Genomic DNA, 18,787 nt, shown 5'->3' on the forward strand with positions numbered 1-18,787 from the left:
GAACTAGACCAACGTCTGTGACAAGGACCTGATAGCTGACTTCCACCGGGATAGGACTAACAATGATGATTGGGACAAGATTGGACTAATGGTGATGATGACAATGGGGATTGAATAGCTAACTTCCATCGGGATCGGATCGATGATGGCTATTGGGATGGGAACAAACCAACGATGATGGTGACGATAGGGATCGAATGGTCGAGTTCCAATGGGGCCAAACTAACGGCAACAATCGAGATTGAACAACCGACTTTCATTGAGACCAGAGCAATATTGATGATCATGACAAAAATGAAATAAGGCGACGATAATGATTGGGACAAAAATGAATTGAGGAGACATGATGAAGGGGACCAGATGGCTGACTTTCATCAGGATAGGATTGATAGTGATAATTGAGATTGGAGCAAACCAACCTCAACGACGAGGATGTGGGCAGGACAGCCAACTTCTACTAAGACCGGACAAACGATGACGATTAGGAAGGGATAAGATTGATAGCAACAGTGATGATGGGGAACAGACTATTGAATTCCACCAGGATCGAACAAGATGAATGACTTCCACAAGGACTGACAATAATGGTGATAGTGAAGATAGGAACGGATGGCTGTTCGATCTTAGTCATCATTGTTGATCCTATCCTAGTAGAAGTTGGCCATCCAATCCCCATCGTCATTGTCAATTCAGTCCCAGTGGAAATTGGTCGTTTGGGCACCTCCGTCACTTCATTTGATCTCGAAGGATGTTGACCTTCGATCCCCATTGTCGCGTTGGTCTGGTCCCAATGGAAGTCAATTGTTCGATCCCTGTCGTCCCGTCAATTCTATCCTGTGGAAGTCGACCGTCCGATCTCGATCGTTGCTAGTGCTATAGTCACAATTAGCTTTGACGGTCTGATCCCAAGGGAAGTTAATCATTCAGTCCCGATTGTCATCGTCAGCCCTGTTTAGGTTGAAGTTAGCCATCCAATCCTCATTGTCGCAGTCATCATTGGTTCGATCTCGATGGAAGTCAGCCATTCTATCCTTACAATTCTAATCGGCTTTGACTGTTTGATCCCAGTGGAAGTTGGCCATTTGGATAGTTGACTTTGACTAATCATTCATGTTTCTTTTAAATTCAAATATAGAATTTAAAATTTAAAATTTTACTTTAGATCCAAACAAAGAATTTTAATATTATAATTTAAAATTTTTTATATCATTTAAACAAATAATTTAGAATCTATGAATTTCAAATATGAGATTTTAAATTCAAATTTTCAACTTAAATCTACCCATCCGAATGCAGCATTACATCTTTTTAGTTGTACCTATTGTGACATATAATATTTAATTTATTCAAAAATTCTTTAATGGAATATAATAAATTAAGGTATAATTGGTAACATAAATATTTAAAAAAAACATATGCAATGCTCTATAAAATAGGGATATTATTTGTGAGTTGTGTGTTAGGTTGTACTTTTTTAAATTTTTTTTGAGTGTTCTTTTTTTTATTTTCACTACTGGTGTTTGTACTATATTTTTTTATATGAATAAAATGGACTTCTTTTTTGTCAAAATTTTTTTTGGATCAAGTGGTGCTCTAGAAAATGTCATATATTATGATCTAGAGAGCAGAGTATTTTTTTAATTGAAGCATCCTATTAAATAAAAGTAAATATAAAAAGACTGCAATTTTAAAGATGACTAACTAATTCACTGATACTCCCCTGTTTTCAAATATAGAAAAAATAACTAATTCACAATTTTAAAAAATTGGTTAAGTATGATAATTATCGACAAAAAAAAGTTAAGTATAATAATTACATCTAAAATCTAAAAAGAAAAATTGAACTGAATTATTCTTGCAGTTAATGGAACAAATGTGTATAGTGAAAATAAATATTGACTTCATGAAAAATAATTTGAAAAAAATATAATAAGTATTTCTTGAAATTTGTAGTTTTATTTATAAATAAAAATTAAAAAATACATGATAAGTTATCTTATATTAAAAAATGAAGGGAATTGTATATATAATTATGTTAAAAGTGACTTGTATTATTGAAGTGAGAAAGAATCAAAAATTGAGAGTCGTGCCTTTTGGTTCCAAGCAATTAAGTCGTCGGAATCTTATACTCACTATAAGAAATAGACATTGCTTTTGTTTCTTTGTTTTGGCCAGTTCAGCGACGGATGATAGGTGAAGAAATTTCGACACTCAAAACAATCGACCACGCTAATTAAACGCGTCCAGTATCTCCTTCTCACCCATTCTCTCTTCTTAATGTTCATTGTCTCGCTCTCGTCTGTTAGTTGTAACTTGTAACTGGTGTCGTTCGTTTGAAAATATAAAATATTTTTAATTAAATTTTATTCTCAAACAAAATAATTATTTTTCTTTAAATTAATATTATTTTTTTACATTTATTCCTATTTAATAGGGTGTTTCACTCTAAAATAAATATAAAATAATTTATTTTTAATAATATTTTAAGAAAACATAATAATTATGCCTTAAAATATTAAACATATCTTGTATGTTTTAACTTTTTTTTTTTGTGAATTAAAAGGGCACTTCATTCAACCGAATGTAAACCAACGACAGAAAGCTAAGAGAAACAGCTCATCCGGAGAGAAGAAATCTAACCCACAAAAAAGAAAACAAAATATAAGTCAAGGGAATAAAAGTATTAGAAAGACTGGCACAACTTAACAAGATAGTCAACCTGCCTTTTATCTTCCTGCGTTTTTTAACATCTAATTCTTAGAAAATGCTTCACGAGTCCTGCCTATTGCTTCCATTTCATGATGTGTTCACCATTCACTCTTCATTCTCCTTCTGAAGCAGCTCAAGAACGAACACACAACTCTTCGACGGCCATGTATTCACCCCCTCCACCTACAGAGACGCCGCCTCCCCTGACTTCACCGTTGCCGGAGTCCATTTCGTCTTCGGCTGAACCTCCATACTCCTCCCCACCTTCCCCTTCCCTGACTTCAGCGGCGCTGTTTGACCCGCTGTCTCCAGAGTCACCTCCCCCTCCCCCGACTTCGGTTGCACCTTCATACTCCTACGCACCTCCCCCTCCCCCGACTTCGCCGGAGCCCATTCCCCCTTCGTTTATACCTTCATACTCCTACCCACCTCCCCCTCCCCCGACTTCGCCGGAGCCCATTCCCCCTTCGGTTGTACCTTCATACTCCTACCCACCTCCCCCTCCCCCGACTTCGCCGGAGCCCATTCCCCCTTCGGTTGTACCTTCATACTCCTACCCACCTCCCCCTCCCCCGACTTCGCCGGAGCCCATTCCCCCTTCGGTTGTACCTTCATACTCCTACCCACCTCCCCCTCCCCCGACTTCGCCGGAGCCCATTCCCCCGTCGGTTGCACCTTCATACTCCTACCCACCTCCCCCTCCCCCGACTTCGCCGGAGCCCATTTCCCCTTCGGTTGCACCTTCATACTCCTACCCACCTCCCCCTCCCCCGACTTCGCCGGAGCCCATTTCCCCTTCGGTTGTACCTCTTCTTCCCCCTCCAGAGTCGTCGCCTACCCTGACTCCACCGATGCTGGCAAGACCGTCTGTATCGTCATCAGGTACACCTTGTTCAGTTTTTATGAAATATTATTTATCATATCGTTTGTAGCGCCGAAGCTTAGCGTAGATATCAAAGGCGTTAAGGTCCATCACAGTTCTCCCTCTCCCTCTTCTCAATCCCACTCCCACATAGATCCAGATTTGGTGAGTGTCGTTCCAAATTCTGTCCCTCCGTTTGAATTTCACAAATAATTAATTAATATGAATGATTTTAATTATCATTAATTATTTTAAAACGTAATTTGTTTTGGATATTATTTTTTTAAAATTGATTTAATAGAATTAAAGATGTTTAGATGATTTAATCAGAATCAATTGTAACTGTACAAATTATTATAAAAAATATTACTTTTTAAAATTAAATTATTGATAAAGTTGTATATAATATTATTAAATTTATTAAACTTTAATTAAGAAGTAAAATATATTATTTACCTTATACATCTAATTAATTATAGAAAATTAAATTATATTAATATTAATAATTTAAGTTATGTAAATAAATAACTCAATATATCTATGCTCAAATAACTTTAATAAAAGAGAAAGATATAATTCTAAATACTACACATCAATTTTATCTTGTAAAAAAGATATTATTATCAATGTTTGAAAGTTGAAAAATTCTACATAAATAAATTAAACCAACAAATACACCTAAAGGCGGACATAAAAAATTCATTCGAGTTGTCAAAGATGTTGACAATTTATGTAGCTTTACTAGAGATATCACACATACTCTACTTCAAAAAGAACATTATACTTTATATTTACTATCTTGTAATGAAGATGTATATCGACAACTTGTGTTCCAATTTGAATGAAAAATTAAGAAAATTGATTATAGTCCAACATTTCACATGTAAGGTAGAATAATAATCATTTTCAAATGGACCAAATATGCAATAATTTTTAATTCTTTTTTTCAATTCAATGCCCTTTAAAACTCATCACCTACTTAAGTCCATAGGCAAGCAAGTAGAAGATGGATGGCATTTGTTGATTTGCAAGATTGAACATGGCACTTTAAATTTGATAATTGGTTTAATGGAGATCATTATTTCCAATCAAATATATAGTTCTTGTAGCTTGATTTCTCAGGATTTGGCCCAAAAAAAAAAAAGATTTTGTAGGGTTGGGAATAATTCATCAAGAATTCAGGCTACTGGATAATTTATAGTTCTTATAACTCTAAAATCACTAATTAGGTGAGTGACATCTGGCATCCTGCTCGATTTTAGGTGAATGTCTCCCTTAAAGTTATAAAGAAGCAAACTAAAAACAGAGCCAATAAAAACTATCATCCCATAGGTAACTGAATGGGTGGGAGATCAAAAAGATAACAATCAATAGAAAGACTATAAGCCAATTTAGAAAGATAGTCAATCATTACATTATCTTCTTTATACACAAAATTAAAATTAACAACCCAATATCCATACAAGACTCGTCTAGTAGATCATGATTATTCCCTATGGTTATCGATAGAGCACACACACAATTATATATATAAGGCCTTCACAGTCCTAAAATTTTTTGCCAACGTAATTCCAACCCTCTGAAAAAACCATAAACTTTTTGCCAACCATAAAACAGAACAATCAGAGAACCAAAGGCAAAAACCAGAACAAGAACGTACACTTAACCAAAAAAAAAAAAAAAACAGAACATCTCCCTATGATTAATGTTAACTTTGACCTTAACTAATTTTGTTTCATCAAAAACGTTCACTTGGCACTCCACGTGACTCACTATATTAATCAGAGAACCGAACGAAAAAACCAGAACAAGATTATAAACCCAAAAAAATCAGGGTTTTGAAGAACAATCACCATAACAAGATTAACATCCCGTGGGTAAAATCCAAAACACACAAACAAAACCTATAACAGGATTAACATTCAGTCTGGAATTAAACAATCAAATGATGGAAAACCGAATGTGGAGGATATCTGCTAACCAACAAATAAAACAATCTCAAACAAAAATATATTCCTAATCTTAGCACACTATGGTCCACAAAGCTTGGAATCAGGGAATGTGGAGGGAAACCTAAAATGATAGAAAACTGAAAAAGGAGCACACCGACCTTCTTCTTCCACGGACCAGATCGACGGTGGACGAAGACCAGCAGATCGGGGATGAGGCAACTAGATCGAGGCAACATGGACCTTATTCGACCATGGCTAAAGCTTGCTACCACTGGTCGGAGCTCAGAGATGGCGAACAGCGACCAAGTTGACGGACGGAGGACGACAGCTTAGGAGAAGAAGGAGCACGGCACAAGAAGGAGATCGGAGCTCGGAGACTGTTGCGCTGTCCGTAGATCAAAGACTGCGAACGACGACCACGTGGGGGGTGGGCCGACGACGGCGGAGACACAGCACAAGAAGGAGATCGGAGCTCGGAGACTGTTGCGCTGTCCGTAGATCAAAGACTGCGAACGACGACCACGTGGGGGGTGGGCCGACGACGGCGGAGACACAGCACAAGAAGGAGATCGGAGAGAGTGAGACACGGGAGAAGAGCTCGAGGCTCCGGAAGAGAATAGGAACAGAGAACGCAAAAATATCACGTGTAATGGAATGAAATGAGGGTAATCTTGGCAGGTGAAAATCCGACAAATAATTAATAGTACATTGTAACGGTAAAATTGATGAGCAAAAAGTATCCAGGAGGAGCTTAATAAAAAACACGATTCCAGCCCAAATAATCAATTAAGTACAAACAAAGCTGTTTAGATAATTTTCTCTAAAATCGATTATTTTGCTTTAAAAATCGATTGTTCCTTCAATCCAAACACCCTATCGCTTATTGAGTCATTGAGTGTATTCAATTAAGATTTCTCCTAGCTAAATTGCTACCTATAGAAGGAGAACTTCTAAGTTCACATGCATCAACTTTAATTAAGTATATTATATTTTAATCCAAAGATTTATATGATTGTAAATAAATAATTAAAATGCATCTTTATATAACCGTTCTTTACTGTTTTATTTATTTCTAATCAAATATGAATTATCAAACGTTAATGAAATTAAATCCTACAGCTGCAATGTGAACTCTCGTTAAGTGAGAATATTTGAAATACTCGTAGAATTCAAATTGAGATCTTACGTCCCCCTTCTCTTCATTTTCTAGAAACCTTGTGGCTTTAGTCTCCATGTTAATTTTTTTAAGTTAAAGTATATTTTTAGTTTTCTAACTTTATATAAAGTTTTAATTTAGTCCTTTAATTTTATAAAGTATCTTTTTAGTCCTTTAATCCTAACATTGTTAGTTTCAAATGATTATTTTTTTGTGTCAATCATTGTTATCTTGAAAAAATTAAACTTAATACGTTAATATTTGAAAATATTTTGTCAATATTTAAAAGTTTAGTATAAAAACTTGTTGGACTAAAACTAACAATATTAGGGTTAAAAGACTAAAAAAATAATTTATAAACTTAAGGGACTAAAGTAAAATATTGTGTAAAGTTGAATAATTAAATTTATACTTTAATTTTTTTTAATATAATAACTGAGGGTGAGGTTTTGTTCATAATTATATGAAAAAAGTCACAAGCTACTTAGTTGTATTCACATTTTAATGATATTTGCTTGATCTATGTTATAATTTTTAGCTATGGGAGCCTTTACACACAGACACATACTTATGTAGACATAATTAAGAGTCCCCATACCTTTCCCATGGTCGTCTGTCGGGCCACCTTCGCCGTCGCAGCGGTCTCCACCACCGGCAGGGATAATTGCGGGGACAGTGATTGGTTCATTGGTAATATTGGGGTTATTATGTGTGGGTTTGTTTATATGGATAAAGAGGAGAAGGATCAAACTCTCTGGATTGGGCGACCCCTCTCCACAACCACACCAACCTAAAGGTAATATAAACCTTTCTGCTTCGCTTTCTTTCTTCAAGCATTTTGCATTTTCAACTTTCAAGGTTTTGTGAGGTTAAGCCTGCATGAGAAAATATATGTTTTCATTTCAAACATAAGATATTTTTTTTAGAAAATCATAAGTTTTAATATAATATATGCAAAGGATTTTGCAGAATTCTTGCCCAACTAATGTCTTTAATTTCTACCTAAACCTCCTAGGAGTTTTTTTTTTTTTGTGAGTGTTTAAAAAAGATAAAAATGCTTTACATTTGAAATATAATAGATAAAAAAAATAAACACAATCGACAAACTGTCCCCAATCCAACTCAACATATCATCAGTCAGGTAGGCTTCCCTAGTTTTCGGGAAGGCCTCATCTCACACATACTTGAAACAATTATATTGTTGATGCCACCTTGTCTGTCAGATGAAGAGGTTGCACTTTCAGTTGCACCACCATCTCCTTCCATTGGCTTGAGATTGGGACCAAAAACATTTACATACGAAGAATTAGCGTTGGCAACAAATGGATTCTCAGACTCAAATTTTCTGGGCGAAGGTGGTTATGGCATTGTCCATAAAGGAGTCCTACCTGATAAAACTAGTGTTGCCGTTAAGCAGCTCAAATCTGGAATCCAACAAGCAGAGCGAGAGTTCCAGACTGAAGTCCAGATCATCAACCAAGTCCATCACAGACATCTTGTTTCCCTTGTTGGCTACTGCATCGACCGAGCACAGAGCAAGATGATGCTTGTTTACGAGCTTGTCCCAAATAAAACCCTAGCGTTCCACCTCCATGGTAAGATTTAAAGCCTCTCTTTACTTTAACCTTGAATCATGTTTAGCTTTTTCTCATCATCTTTTTAGAACATCTTTTTAAAAGGACATGAGCGCGCGCGAGCGCGCGTTTGGAGTGCCAAGAAGTCCAGTTTTGTGTGTAGACTTCAATAAAATAAGTAGCAGTTTGAGTCATGAGGGGTGAGGACTAGTACAAATAGATTTGTGTGTTAGTGTGTGATGGTAAAATGTTGAAAAATAATACTTCCTCCGTAGCAAGTGTCCCTAACCACATACTTCAAGGATTAAAATGATCTTTAATTGACTATGCATTCAATGTGGATGCCATGTGTACATTTTTTGTTAAAAAAGGGTTAATGATGTATGGACTTTCAAACGTTTAGGGGAAAAAATGACCGAAAATTGAGTTCATGACATCCGTAGACCCTAAGCGAATACTTGGAAGGCCAAAATAACCTTTAACCCTAATTTATAAGATACTTTTAGGTAAAATCATGCATATCAATAAAATTTATTAAATATAATTTACAATCTTATTTTTTCAAAATATAAACATATAAATTTTAAAAAATGCCCTTCATTTAATATAATCTTATTTGCAAAACATTAAATAGAGAGAGAGAGAGAGAGAGAGAATATAATAAGGAAGGAAGGGTAATATTTGAATAAGTATAATTAGTGAAATCTTATTTTTATTGATGTGTTTTATATTTTATGACACTAGATCATCTCAAAAAATATCTTATAAATTGAGATGAAAGGAGTAAAATTTGATCTACAATGAAGAATTAATCTTATGAGTATTTTTATTATCTTCCCTCTTCCTAATATCTTTTTTGGTAAAGTGACATATAGTTGAGTATAACGATCAGGTGTTCTCCAAAATATATCATGTCCTTATTCCAACTTAAACATAATACGCACGAACGCTTCTAAGTTTAGAATCTCACAATAATGATTATGATTCTGTTTTTAAATGAGGACTAAGGAGATAGGGTTTATAGAAAAAAACAAATCAACGTAAAACCCTATTTATATAGTCAAAATAAAAAGATCCCTGTTCCAATATCAAAGAAGTCTTGAGAAGAAATAGTGGGATAGGTTCAGTGCAACCTAATGATGATTATTTATTCTAATTAAAGACAAGATTTACAATTGGATTTTACCAGATACATAGAGCAGTCCAGCAGGCTGCATTCTAAGAATGTCACATTCGCATAGAGTATCTTCGCGGGACACAATTTTTGTTTAGCACTGCTATATTATCGTTAATTGTTTGCTTTAGTAAAATTGTTCTTTAGAATTAATACAACGTATTGGTTTCCTATGCGCTTTGATCTACACATGCATGAATATATATATCATCGTTCAGAAAAAGGCTTAGCAACTTTAGACTGGAAAAGAAGGATGAAGATTGCCATTGGCGCTGCGAAAGGATTGGCATACCTTCATGAAAAATGTGAGTTTATAATTAACTTGATATAACTATTAATCCTCTATATTTACTTCACTTTATTGGTCTTGAAAATTTTACTTATTTCAGTCCAATACTGTTCTAGGTCAACCCAAAATCATACACCGTGACATCAAAGCAGCCAACATTCTTATTGGTGATAATTTTGAGCCAAAGGTACATATGATATGACCACACGTAACCTCCTGTGAAGTATAGGAATCAACAAGTAAGTTGATTATTAAAAGCTATCAGAGAGGAGAGAAATAAACTAGAAAATGATTGAAAAATATCATATCAATTACTATTGTGATGAGTATAATATATACAAGGAGGAAGGGATGACCTAATAAAAATTATTTACAACAATATCTTATCAAATTATATCTCTCAAACAAGGGCAAATAATAAATAGCAATATATATTTAGAACATTCTAGATAACATCCCCCCTTAAACTCAAGATAGCTTAACAAAGTGCAACTTGAGTTTATCTACTAGAAACTGAAAGCGGCCTGGATGAAAAGACTTTGTAAACAAGTCTACCGACTGATACTTGATTTAAATTGAAACAAGTCAAATGGTGCCTCGAACAACATGTTGCTGAGTAAAGTGACAGTCAATCTCAATGTATTTGATTCACTCATGAAACACATCGTTGTTAGCAATCTTGATTACAGCCTGACTATCACAATAAATGTCTGTGAAGAAATTCTGAGATGCTCTCAACTCATCAAGTAACCAAAGAAGCCAAAGTACCTCAGTGGTAATGTTTGCTAGTGTATGATATTCCAATTCAGCACTGGAGCGAGAGATTAATGTTTGCTTCTTACTTCTCTAAGAGATAAGGGAATGACTAAGGAAGATACAAAAACATATCGTAGACCATCGATCATCACGATCACCACCCCAATCGGCATTAGAGTAAGCTTGTAGCGTAAGAAAGGAGCTAGTAAAGAAGTGAAGCCCATGATACAAAGTGCCTCTGATATACCGGATGATCTGAAAAACTGTTGCATAATGAGTTATGCAAGGCTTAAACATAAGCTAGCTGATAATGTGAACTGCACAAACATTGTCAAGATGGGTGACAGCAAGATAGATGAGACCCTTAACCAGTTGGTGGTAATAGGTAGGTTTATCCAACAAGGTGCCATTAATGGACGTATAGTGAACATTCAATTCAATAGGAGTAATTTCAACCTCTTCATAAAAAAGGTGAGCTCGAGATATCAAATTTGTGGTGTACTTGACTTGAGAGAGAGATATACCATCACTCCTATGGTAGACCTTAAGCCTAAGAAAATAGTTCAATCTACCAAAATCCTTCATTTTAAATTATTGGCCCAAGTATGTCTTGAGCTCCTGAAATCCCATATCATCATTACATGTGATAATCATGTCATCAACATACAACAACAATAGAGCAATACCATGAGCAGTGGAGCGAACAAAAAGAGCCAAGTCATGAGAACTACAAGAAAAATCTAGTTGACTGATAGTGTTACTAAACTTAGCAAACCATGCACATGGAGCCTGCTTGAGCCCATATAGAGCTTGACAAAAACAACAGACCTTGTCTTTTAGATGTTGATACTTAGGTAGGTTTCATATACACTTCTTCTAGATCTCCATTTAGAAAGGCATTTTTAACATCTATCTGGTGAAGAGGCCAGTTCTTAACAGCAACAATGGCTAAAAGGCTGCGAACAAAGGTCATACAGGAAACAAGTGCAAAATTTTTCTCATAATCAACACCATACTCCTGAGTGAATCCTTAGGCCACCAAGCGAGCCTTGCGTTGCTTCAAAGAGCCATTAGAATTATTCTTGTTCTTGTAGACCCATCAAGACCCAACCAAAGTTTTACCAAGAGGAAGATCAATAAGATCTCAAGTATGTATTTTCTCTATGACCCGTAATTCATCATTCATAGCTTGTTGCCAAAAGGGATCATGAAAGGCCTCCTTAAAGGATTTGGGTTCCTAAAATTAGAGAATGGTGGAAAAATAATGGTAATCATTGAGGTAAGAAGGAGGATTTCTTACACGACTGGGTCGAATGTCTATGGACGATACGAGCTCAATAGGAGTGACTTGTGCTGGAAGAGCAATAGGTATGACAGTAGGCACATATGGAGCGAGCGCAACATCGATTGTGGAAACAAGCTCAGTAGAAGAATCTGTACTTGAGTCACTGGAAAAAAGATCAGTAGAAATATCTATAAAAATAGGAGATGAAGAAGATGATAATGATGAGAGATCAATTATAGACAAAAACTTAATATTTTTCTAAAAGACAACATTCTAAGAAATACAAATATAGTGAGAGAGAATCCCAACAATGATAATCCTTATGCTCAGAATCATAACCAAGAAAACAATAAACACAAGAATAAGCTTGAAGCTTTTTGTCTCATGAGATAGAAGAAGAATAAAACAAGCACAAGCAAAGACTTTCAAAAGATTATAATCGGGAGGATAACTATGGAGGCACTCAAAAGGAGAAATGTTATCGGTGTCAGGAGACGGGAGTCAATTGATGCAAAAGATAGAGGTTAAGGTTGCTTCACCCCAAAACCATTTAGGACAAGAAGAGAAAATGAGCAATGCTATAACAAAATCAAGAATATGATGGTATTTATGCTCAGTATGACTATTCTGTTGAGAAGTATAAGGACACAAAAATTGAGAAATAGTACCTTGAGAATCAAGAAACGTGAGTAATCTAGAGTCACAATATTCCAAGGCATTATTAGGATGAAAAATTTTAATAACTTTAAAATACTAAGTGTGAATCATAGTAGCAAATTTGATATAAAGTTCAAGTAACTCATATCAATGTTTCATCATATAAATCTAAGTAAAACGAGAAAACTCATCAACAAAAATCACAAAATATCGAGATCCTCCGATAAAGGAAGTAGGTGCAAACCCCAAACATTAAAATGAATCAAATCAAAAAGAGAAACAGCAACAGAATGATTTTTATGAAAAAGATAAAGCAGGTTGTTTGGCAATCTGATAAGAAACGCATTGCAAAGAATGACTATGAACATGACCTAAAAGACTACTAGAAATTAAAGGACACAATTTATTCAAAGAAGGGTGAGTAAGATGACGATGCCATAAGTCAAGAGAAGAATTAAAAGAAGAGGATGTGGAGGTAGCCTACAATGTGGAAACAGTAATCTCAAGTTAGTCCATTGAGGTAAGCTCGAACATACGACCAACTTTGCGCCCAATCCTGACAACCTATCCTATTTGAGAATCCATGCATCACAATACAACCATGTCTATTAAATAACACGTCATAACTCATATCAACAAATTGTCCAACAGAAAGAAGGTTAAACTTAATGGCAAGAACAAAATATGTATCATGAATGAATAGGGAAGGCAATGTGACAATACCAATATAACTAACAAGCATTTGAGAATTATCAGCAGTGTGTATAGGATAGGCAATAGAATTAGGTGTCATAGAGGAGAAGAAATTTTTCTAACCTGTCATATGATTGCAACAAGCAGAGTCAAAATACTAAGTGGATTTATCAATGAGAGTAGATAAGGCAGCAGATGGGCTAGAGGAACTGAAGATGAATGTGCGCAACAAAGTTTTCAATTCAATTAGAGAGGATCCCAAAGTAGGCTAAGCAAGATCACATTTTTTCAACCAAAGGCGGAAATTGCAACCATTCAAGGTAACTAATATAGATTGAGCAATAAATGAATTTTCCATTTTTTAAGGAAAAAAAGGCTTACAAAAAAGAATGAAGGATTGAAAACATCCAAACCAGAGACTGTAGTATGAATGGCATGGCACTCATACTAGGAAACTAATCAATGATCTGACTATTGAAAATTGCCTAATGCGTTGGATGTTCTATACTGCTAACGAATTTGCAAATGTCAATTTACCAAAATTGCCTTGTGGATATGCGAAAATAAATTTAAGGTGGATCTAAACTCGTGATGAAGGATGGCAACACTATGAAGGAAAGGATAATACTCTTCAAAAACTGACTTATCATGGAAAAAAAATATTATAAAGCTCTAATACCATGAAAGCTATCAGAGACGAGAAAGATAAGCTAGAGAAGGATTGAAAAATGCTATATCAATTACTATTATAATGAGTATAATATATACAAGGGGGAAAAGATAACCTCATAAAAACTATTTACAACAATATCTTATCAAATAATATCTCTCAAATAATGGCAAATAATAAATAGTAATATATATTTAGAATATTCTAGATAACAATTATAATGCCTTTACATAATTACATTAATAATACTACTGAAAAAAAGTTTTACTCTCAGATCGTTAACTTGTTTCCATAATTTCGTACATAATTATATTCTAAAAGTAATTCGAACTCTTATTTATTCTTTTATTATGAAAACGAATTTTGATGTTGATCCCATGAGGAGAAAACTGAAGTTTTTTGGAAGTCGAACTCTCCCTTTCTTATGTAAAATTGTATCTTTAACAAGACATCAACGAGTTAAATCATTTCACTTTCTATTTATAAAAAATGTTGATCTCCTGAACTAATTAAGAATCCATTCAAATACTAAATATAATAAATATGTAAAGCTAATTGACTCCGTTAATTGTCCCATTATGTAGCACTTGAATATCAATACATGCAATATATATCTAACAAAATAATATGTGCTCCCTGTCTATTAATCAGGTTGCAGACTTTGGACTCGCCAGATTATGTTCATTAGAGTCCCAAGTCTTGATGAGTAGAATAATGGGAACTTTCGGGTCAGTCTTAATTAATGAGTCTTTTTTTATTAATATTTTCCTTTCAATCTCACTATTGTGTCCGTGGAATCTTGCCATTAATTATGTTGGATATGCATATATAGTAGCTTTCTTTGTATCCCCCTCCCCTTGATTAGCTTTTTTTTTTTTTCAATCTTCACGAAGTTCTGTATTTCACTGAATGAATACAGATACTTAGCTCCAGAATATGCAGCTAGCGGGAAACTTACTGAGAAGTCAGATGTCTTCTCCTTTGGTGTTGTGCTTTTGGAGTTGATCACAGGACGAAAACCTGTCGGTAATGCTGAGCATTTTCCCAATGGCAGTATGGTTGACTGGGTCTGTACTGTACTTCAATATATAATTCTCTTTTATATATATATATATATATATATCAGTGACGGACTCAAAAAAAAAATCAATGAGGGCAAAATTTACATTAAAAAAATATTAATATTTTTTAAATATAATATTATTAATGTTTATTAAATTAAACTAAAGATAACATTTATAATAATAGAAAAATAATAATGTCTTTATAAAACCAAAAATTGTATAAATATTAGAAAATAATACTGTTTTAATTTTATTATTATTAAATAAAATTTATCTACTTTCTTTTGTATAGTGTAAAAAAAATTTTAGATAATTTTTTTATCCATACAATTAGAGAAAGTTATTTTTTAATTATTATTTCCTCCATTCTAAAATTATTTTTATTTGGGGAGAAGCCTTAGAAAAGAGGAAAAAACAATGAGAATCTTGAACAACTGAGAATTGATCTGTACATAAGTCAATCGATAAACTTGATTATGTATGAATGAATTTTCAATTGTTCAAGGCTCTAATTGTTTTTTTCTCTCTTTTAGAGACTCTCACTAGTATTCTCCTATTTATTTAAGTTTATTATATATAGATAAGTTTCTAAATCAGATAAAATTTAACGAGATGAGTGAAAAATTTTAAGGAGGCATGATTTTCTTAAGGTGGGGGAAATTGAAAATTTTTCAAGGTATAATTTTTAATTTTTTTGTATAATTTTTAATTTTTCCCCTTAACTAGTGGGGGCAAATGCTTCTTCCTCTATGATGCATGTAAATCAAAATCAATGGGAAGATCTTACTCTTCTACATCAGCTATATATTTCAAAGTTTAAAAGATAAATAATAGTGTGTGAGCCTGATCAGATAACTGTATGTGGTGCGCGCACTGATACATGTTGCAAATCACAGGCAGCACCTTTACTCTCCGAAGCTGTGGAAAACAGAAACTTTGAAGTTATTGCTGATCCAAGGTTGCAGAATCATTACGACGTTGAAGAGATGCTTCACATGGTTTCTTGTGCTGCAAACTGCGTGCGCCATTCAGCCACACGTCGTCCTCGAATGAGCCAGGTTCGTGCGTAAAATAAGGTGTATATGATCTGTATGCGCGCGCTAGCTTAATTTTAAACTAGCTAGCTCTCTATTTATTTAGTTGCTATACCTATAGGCTATTCATCACCAACATGTGGGTTAGAAATCAGCTAGAATGCGTCATAACTATTGGGATTCCGTACTTCCAAGATGGAACAATTGACCATTTGAGGATTGATTTGATTTGATAAAGCAGGTGGTTCAAGCTTTAGCGGGAGTGATTTTTCTGGATGATTATGATCTGACTGTGGATAGCACACCTAGGCGTCTACTCAGCGAAGACCTGAAGAAGCTGAGGAAGATGGCACTCGGATCATATAGCACCACTGAATCTGATCACTATCAGTCCACTTCCAGTAGTTCTGGCTCCAAACTATATTCAAGTAATGAACATCAAACTTGAATGTGAAGGCTAATAATATATATGTACACATGATGTTCTCGTTAGACATATTAAAGTCATATTCCCTCCACTCCTATTTATAGCTTTTTTTATTTAAAAACTTGTTTTGTCCCTAAATATAAAGGTATTCCCTTTATCTTTATTTATAATGTTTTTTTTATAAATTTATTTTGTCAAAAGGGATCCGAAGAGATATTATTGATATGTTTTACCTACCATCATAATATTAATTGTAATATTATTTGGGCAAAATTATAAGATTCAATTAAAAATACTTTATATATATAAGGATGAATGGAGTATAAGCAAGGATATATAACTTTGGTGCATCGAATATTTTGCAGGTCCAATAACGTGCAAATTGTTGGGTATATGTTTATACGTATCTCATAAGAAAATTCTGGCAAATGTGTATGTGTTTATTTGATTAATTATATTTTTAATAAATTAGTTATTTTAATCTCAAAGACATTATGGTTTTAATCATATTAACTTTCATATCATCATTATACTAAAATGTGTGTGCGTTTGTTTGTAGTGGTCGTTCTCTTCAACACATAATTACTTTGAGTCATTAATTCTCCTCCTTTCTCGACTTTTCGTTTTTGTCGGGTTTACATTATTTGGTTGTTTTTGTTATGTTATTTCTTGATCAATTCAAAGAATAGTTTGTCTGATATTGAAGGATTGCCACATTAAAATAATTTTAAGGAAAATTATAAATAAATTCCAATTAAGTAACTTATTTACAAGTAAATAACGAAAATTTGAAAAGATTTTGACTTGCAGATAGGATAGATATATTTACTTGCAAATCGGCAAAGTTGAGTCAGAAATATTAAAGCATCAATATGTTAAAAAATTGACTTAAAGATTAAAATGTTTAAGTTGTAAACCTGACATGTTTACTTGTGAATCGATGAAATTTAACCAATAAATTTATGAAATTTCACATGCAAATATTAAAATACCTTATCCCACCACTACAAATGAGAGTTGCATGGTAGGAACGATCTAAATTATTTCAAAAGTGTGATTATCGCGGAACAATAAAACAGAATATTACTTCATTAAATTTCAAATGTGTGTGTGTAACATGAGAAATAGATCAATGCATTCTCTTATTCTATACTCAGTAACTAATAATATTGTGAAAAAAAAATGATCAAGCAAATATTGTCAACTTTTTGACTATTTAAATGATATTTTTGAATGAGATGCTGCGATTCTAATTCTAGTTACGTACGTGGAAATGTTTGTCAATGTTGTTGTTACTTAAAGATCCTCAACATGATGATCTTGAATATACAATTATATTGTAGCTAAAGATAGTTTTGAACGAAGAAATAAAAATAAATATGATTAATTAGTCATATTAATTTCAAGTAAAATATTGGGTTTAAGTGTTGTGAATGTAAAGAAAAATTATGGTTACAAAAACTTTCCACCCATATGAATTGGTCTGGCTTACTTCAATTAGTAGGAGCCCAATCTGTGGCCTTTGTAAGTCAGAATATTTAAAAAAAAAAACTGTGATTGGATTAAACAAAAAGAAATGAACCAAAATTATAACTTAATTTTTAAAGTAAATACAAATTGATAGAACATCTTTAAAATATATTTTTTTTCCCTACCAGCCTTTAAAAGATATATTACTTATTAATCCAATAAAAAATTCAAAATATTCAGTATAATATATAAAATAAATAAATTAACAAGATTAAATTTATAATAGTTTATTATCTATTTTCAAAGCATGTTATTTTTCATGAAAATGAATCACATTAAGAAATACATTTCAAGATATAAGACAAAAGAAATATAATAATATAACATGAAAAGTATACATAATTTTTTATTTAATAATTAAGTGAAAATTAAGTACTAAAACTCCTAATATTTATTATAAAGGACCACAAAAATTAAAATTAGGATGAAGAATAAAAATAATTTTAATTAATTATTATACCCTTATTATAAAATCATTTAGCATACAAAAATCAAACATTTTAACCAACTTAACACTTAAAAATTAAAATCTAGATAAAATGAAATTATGTTTGAAAAATAATAAATAAATTTTAAAATATTGAATTAATGACAATTGATAATAAAGTTCTTGATACATTTTTTAAAAAAAATAAATTAAAAATATTCATTCAAAAACTATAAATTTAAAAATTTTAATTTAAAATAAAATTTTAAATTTTTATCTATAATTATTTAAATTTATGTTTATAATTTATTTTTAAAAAGTTATTAAAAATTTAACTGTTATTAAATCAAACTTTTAAACCGAACTATCATTTTATCTAACTTTTACCCCCGGGCAGCAAAAGTAGAGAAGTGAAAAGCGTGATTAAACTCAAAACTGTGGGCATTTTTGGGAACGAGAGTCGTGCCAGGTCGTGGCATGGTTGGCATAAGATTGTTTGGTACAATCTTTTCTATTTAAATCCATCTA

General features: G+C 33.1%; 2 protein-coding genes across 2 annotated transcripts; both read left to right on the top strand.

Annotated features, from left to right (window-relative positions):
- Nucleotides 1–2,721: 2,721 nt before the first annotated feature.
- Nucleotides 2,722–3,272, top strand: LOC129289320 (extensin-like; the record flags this gene model as incomplete). The annotated part of the gene is made up of 1 exon (XM_054926086.1): nucleotides 2,722–3,272. A coding segment is annotated over exon 1 (474 nt), but the record flags the coding sequence as incomplete, so codon positions are not given.
- Nucleotides 3,273–6,623: 3,351 nt separating this feature from the next.
- LOC129289322 (proline-rich receptor-like protein kinase PERK15) lies at nucleotides 6,624–16,428 on the top strand. The gene is made up of 9 exons (XM_054926087.1): nucleotides 6,624–6,649; nucleotides 7,267–7,475; nucleotides 7,903–8,274; nucleotides 9,646–9,732; nucleotides 9,833–9,903; nucleotides 14,429–14,505; nucleotides 14,697–14,844; nucleotides 15,738–15,899; nucleotides 16,117–16,428. The coding sequence occupies exons 1-9, from the start codon at nucleotides 6,624–6,626 to the stop codon at nucleotides 16,321–16,323; spliced, it is 1,359 nt and encodes a 452-aa protein (XP_054782062.1). The 3' UTR covers nucleotides 16,324–16,428.
- Nucleotides 16,429–18,787: the final 2,359 nt, after the last annotated feature.

This window comes from Prosopis cineraria, unplaced genomic scaffold (assembly GCF_029017545.1).
Source record: "Prosopis cineraria cultivar Desert tree isolate PC_DT_omini unplaced genomic scaffold, ASM2901754v1 PC12, whole genome shotgun sequence".
Classification (NCBI taxonomy): domain Eukaryota; kingdom Viridiplantae; phylum Streptophyta; class Magnoliopsida; order Fabales; family Fabaceae; genus Prosopis; species Prosopis cineraria.